The 5000-nt window shown below is 33.9% G+C and overlaps 1 protein-coding gene across 3 annotated transcripts in view; it reads left to right on the top strand.

Annotated features, from left to right (window-relative positions):
- Window positions 1-5000, top strand: part of LOC125027915 (double-stranded RNA-specific editase 1-like) — a 34369-nt gene that overhangs the window by 29245 nt on the left and 124 nt on the right. For 2 of the 3 annotated variants that reach the window (XM_047617057.1, XM_047617055.1), the window contains exons 11-13: window positions 674-822; window positions 982-1178; window positions 2664-5000. The exon at window positions 2664-5000 is cut by the window's right edge and continues 124 nt beyond it. In XM_047617057.1, coding sequence (XP_047473013.1) covers window positions 674-822; window positions 982-1178; window positions 2664-2756 — 439 coding nt within the window. In that variant the 3' untranslated portion in view covers window positions 2757-5000. The remainder of the gene's footprint in view (window positions 1-673; window positions 823-981; window positions 1179-2663) is intronic. The other variant, XM_047617056.1, reaches the window with a different exon arrangement.

Here is a 5000-nt window from a genome sequence, read left to right as displayed (position 1 = left end):
CACACACACACACACACATATACACACACACACACACACACACTTGAAGCATAATATCATATGGTAGTAACATAGCTAGGGTTTTATATTACTTATTTTACCTCAGTGTGTCATCATTCAGGAGTCCCTTGACAAGGTTACTGGAGATCTCAGTGTGATGAAAATATTAACCCAAGGGGGAAACGCTATGTTCATTATTTTTTTTATTATTTTTTTTAATGTCTGTACACAAAGATGGCTCTGCTAGTGCTTAGCCACAAAGGAGTCAGTTAGCAGACCTTGTGACCTTACCTGATTTCACCTTTCTTTGAATTGGTGGAAAAAAGGTATTTTTTACAAATTCTATGAATATCGATGGTGCTGTTTTTATTATAGACATTATAATAACCATAATTTTATAAACATAAGCAGCAGCAAAATAAGATAACATAAAATACTTTCGTAAATAAAGGAAAAAGGTACTCATAATTGGCTCATTGGTGTAGTGTAGTCATCTATGTGTAAGAACAATTAATAAAGTAAACTCACAGTGGGCATGCCCATCAGCATTGGGTTTGAGAAAATTAAGAAGAAAAACTATTTGAATATCTAGTTTTGTGGAGTCATTGTGACCATATTGTGTGTGACAATGCATAGCCACTTTCTGTTGTAACATTTTTCTATTTCTTACCAGGGCTGTCTGTGGGAGAATAGAACAAACTATCCAAGGACTGCCACCACCATACAGATTAAACCAACCAAGAATGAACCAGGGTAGCTCAACAGAATCGAGACAGCCACAGAAAGCCCCTACCATATCTGTCAACTGGGACTGCGGTAAAAGTCTGGCACCTTCTCTCTTTTTGTTTATGCAATACTTTTGGAGACATCAATTTTGCATTTTGTTTTTGTATTCTTTATTATTTAACTTTTTGATTTTACAAATTAAGCATCAATTAGCAAATTAATATGCTAATGGGTCTTCCTGTTTTCCTTTTGCAGAAGAAAGTCAGCTCGAGGTCCTCAATGCCATGACTGGCCGACAAGAAGGGGAAACCAGTTCCCGGTTGTGCAAAAGGAAATTCTTTACAAGATTTATGAGTCTCATTGAACGCCTTCCTTCCATGACAGAAGTAGATCCAGGGGCAGCAAAGCATCTATCCTATGGGGAAGTTAAAGCTTTATCTAATAAGTATCAGGTGAGGTCATGAGCAAGTTCTCTTCTTTTCTTCTCCTTTTTCTTTTCTTCCTCTTCCTTTTCCTCATGTCCATTTTTAAACCATTGGATCCGGTTACGTCACGGTAATCAAATTGCCAAAAATCCAGGCATTAGGCTTACGTGAGCAGCTGCTCTGCCAGGTGGCTGCTTGTAGGCCAGGCGCACGCGAACACATGTGCGCGGTGACAAGACACTATGACTCCTATTTCCAAAGTTATTTACTCTTTTTAAACATAAGCACTTCTAGTTTTTTAACTTTTCCAATGTCCATATTTGCCATTTGATTTGCATTATCCAGATGGTAATAGTTTTTTTTTTCTTTCTTTCTTTCTTTCTTTCTTTTTTCTTTGCACAGACTCCAATCATGTCTGTAGGTAGTCTGGAACTCAGAGCAACAAAAATGAAACTACATAACACTTTGCTATTTGTGTAGTTTTTTTTTCTTTTCTTTTTCTTCTTCTTCTTCTTCTTCTTCTTCTTCTTCTTCTTCTTCTTCTTCTTCTCTTCCTTCTCCATTCCACACTCATACATTGATGGGAATAATGCAAAATCACCAAATGAGTGAAATAAACCCAATAGATTTTTGCACTCCTGGCATGTCTTTTAGGTCACCCGCCTGTCAGCTGCAACACTTATGATAAAAGGAATGCAATACTCACCCTACAGCAAGATTTTCCCATGACAGCATGATCACTTCACCCACCCATCAACTCAGATTTTTTCATGACATGATGGTCACGTCGCCCGTATCCAATGGGTCAATATGATCTTTATACTTATTTGACTATCAAATAGATCAGTATAATTTGGACCACATATATTAGGGTGCTGGTATCTGTATAAATGAAAGTGCTACTTTTTTGAGTGTTTATACTACAAACTCTATAATTTATACTTTTCTAGTGCAGTTATTAATACAGAAAGTGATAATTATCTACTTAGAAAAAAAAGAGGTCTGTTTGCCAAAAGTTTCATAGCCTTTTTTCCCCTTCTAATATTTGAGAAGCTTCACTAATTTTCAAAGAAAATGTTTTTTCAAGTTGATCCACAGTATGAATCCCCACCCCTTTTTTTTTGGGGGGGGGGGGGGTGCACATAATGGTCTATTTTCCTCAGTATACTAATGAGAAAAAATACTGGTGGAATTGTACAAATTTCTAGTATCATATAAGTACCTGTTTCTATAATTATGGAAAGCAGATAAAAAAAAATGTCAAAACCTGGTCCAATTTGCCCCAGTTAACATTTTCTTTTGTCTTAAGAAAACTTCTGCCTATTTGTCTGTTCTCTCTGCCCTATCTCGCTCCTTGCGTGTGTTTTAAAAATATTTTTATTAGTGTCTGTGTGCAGGTGTACATATATGTCTTTTGTGGTGTTATATGCTTTAATATAGATTGTGGAAATGTGCCTCTCTTCGCTATCAATGTGACACCTGTAACTCTTTAATTTTTCTTTATTATTTCAGACAGGCAAGAGGGCCATGATTTCAGGATTTGCTCGTGCTGGTCTTGGTCAGTGGATTGGCAAGCCCATGGAAGAAGATAGTTTTTATATATAAATTTGAATTCATTCTCATATTATGTATTTGTGTGACTTTTCTCCTCCTTGTCAGTTTTGTAAAGGTTATATAATAGGAGACAGTTGATAGCCCAGACAGCATTGTTCCTATCCCAGTTCAGGTTACTCTGTTGTTAACACAATAGGCTTTTAGCTGCTGTTAGTAGAAAGCTTGTGGACTACAAAAGGTCATGGTACTTATTGGGAGTCAGATATGGGCTTGAATAAGCAGAAAATCTCTATAGACATTTCTTGAAATAGGTTTTTCATAGGTGTGTTTTACAATTATTTGATTTTGGGAAATTATTGTGCATGTTGTTGAATATTTGCCAAAACAAAGACGTCTTCTTGATATCTGCTTTTTAAGTTCCTCTGTTGAAACATGATTTGTCTTATATTTGAATTACAGGTTGTAGTGCTAAAATAAACCAAAAATGTTGATCTTAAGTTATAAGGTCTAGAGATTTACAGAAAGTTTTTTTTAGCATGCCAAATCTCTATTTTTAAAGCTAGGTAGAATCAGATATTTCTATTTTGAGATTTTTTTATTGAATGTGGCATGAAAAAGGCTACAAAAAATGTCAGTCCACTTAAAGATTACACGAGATCAAATTTATTGAGTTTAAGCAGATGTTTCTTTTGCCATTCTTAACGCTACTCCTCCCATGTCATAGCATTTAAATCTCATGACAACTTACTGTATTAAGGCTCTCCTTAAATCATTAAGAAGTAAAATGCTCAGTCTTGATTATAGATAACATTGTCAATCTTTGCAAGTTATGCAATCACTTTATATTATGTGTTTACATACTGTTATCTGTTTATTTGAAATCATCCCAAGGGCTAAAGCCAAATAAATTGCATGCCAAAAACACAGGACAAATGGTCTTCATGTCATCATTTCTCATTCTGTGCATTTGACAGTCTGACTCATGAATGTGTTAGAAACTCGAGGAATTCCCTAAGGGTGTGACCTTCTCACAAGTCATGGGTCATATAATGTTACTTTGGACCAGTGTATATAATGCCTGCTAGGTATTGTTATACCTTTTTGTATATGATTAATATTGTTGCCCCCTTATGTGGGAAAGAGATGATTATGTGAATTTTTATTTTGATCTCTCATTTTAACACTACTACTTTTTTCCCTTTCTTTTTTAAAGGATAACACTTGAGTACAGCTAAGGTCTGTCTTGTATCTGAGTGTCAAAACTTTTTAGTAATTAGATAGTGTATAGTGTATCTAAGCATGTTACTGTGATCATTTTATTTTAGCATTTTTGTTTTTTTATTTTTGTTTTTTTGTTTTTTGTCTCTTCATAATATGTGATTTCTTAGTAAACTTTGTTTTTTTTTTTGCAGTCCATGTATTTTTTATGACATTTTGAACTTTTGGGGGGGGATAATCTAGTTTATGTATAATTTCTCTTCAAAATGTTATATTTTTATGTCAGTAAAAAGAAAAATGGAATACTGTAATGTTTGTTTGTTTCTTTTTGGTCATTTCATATCTCACTAAAGTTTGAAAATAATGTTGGAAGATATTTTGATTTGAATACTTAAAAGTAAGGACTTTAAGGGGTAACACCTGTGGACCACACATAGCTTTACCATTTCATTGTGTAAGCAATTTGGTTGTACTTAGGTTTGATGAACTTCATGTTTTAAACTTTAGCATAACTTTGTTGCATAATTTTTTGCAGGGTTCAATATACGTATCTAATTTAAATATTTTGTAAAGTCCAATATGCCACATACAATGCAAAGTATTTAATTTTCCAGTTCTATGAGGAAGAAGGACTAGCAAGTTCAAGACATTCAATCAGCTACCTTATTTAGGTTACATTAGTACTGACTGCAAGTATATTGTTTTGTGTTAAATTGCAAAAAGCTAAAAGTCATTAAGGCCTTAGTTGTAAACCATTTAGTTTGTTTAAATCTCAAGAAGCAGTAATAGCTGTCATGAAAAAATAATGCCATAAGGCAATCATTTATTATATTGTTTTTAACAAAATGAACTAGAAAAAAATGCTTATTTCTACTTAGGCTCATTAACTTACGATTTGAACAAATATGAAGAAACTTTACAGTATGTGTCACGAGAAGGTATATGGATTAATGTTATAAAGCCATCCCACTAAAATAAGATTAAATGCTAAGAAAGAGACAAAATTAATACACTGTCTGCTCATGAGAAGAGAGAAGTGAGCTGTTTAAATTTAGCAACACTTTTGTAAAAGTTTGG

Source organism: Penaeus chinensis, chromosome 8, assembly GCF_019202785.1.
Source record: "Penaeus chinensis breed Huanghai No. 1 chromosome 8, ASM1920278v2, whole genome shotgun sequence".
Taxonomy (NCBI): domain Eukaryota; kingdom Metazoa; phylum Arthropoda; class Malacostraca; order Decapoda; family Penaeidae; genus Penaeus; species Penaeus chinensis.
This window is presented reverse-complemented; position numbering and strand designations above follow the sequence as displayed.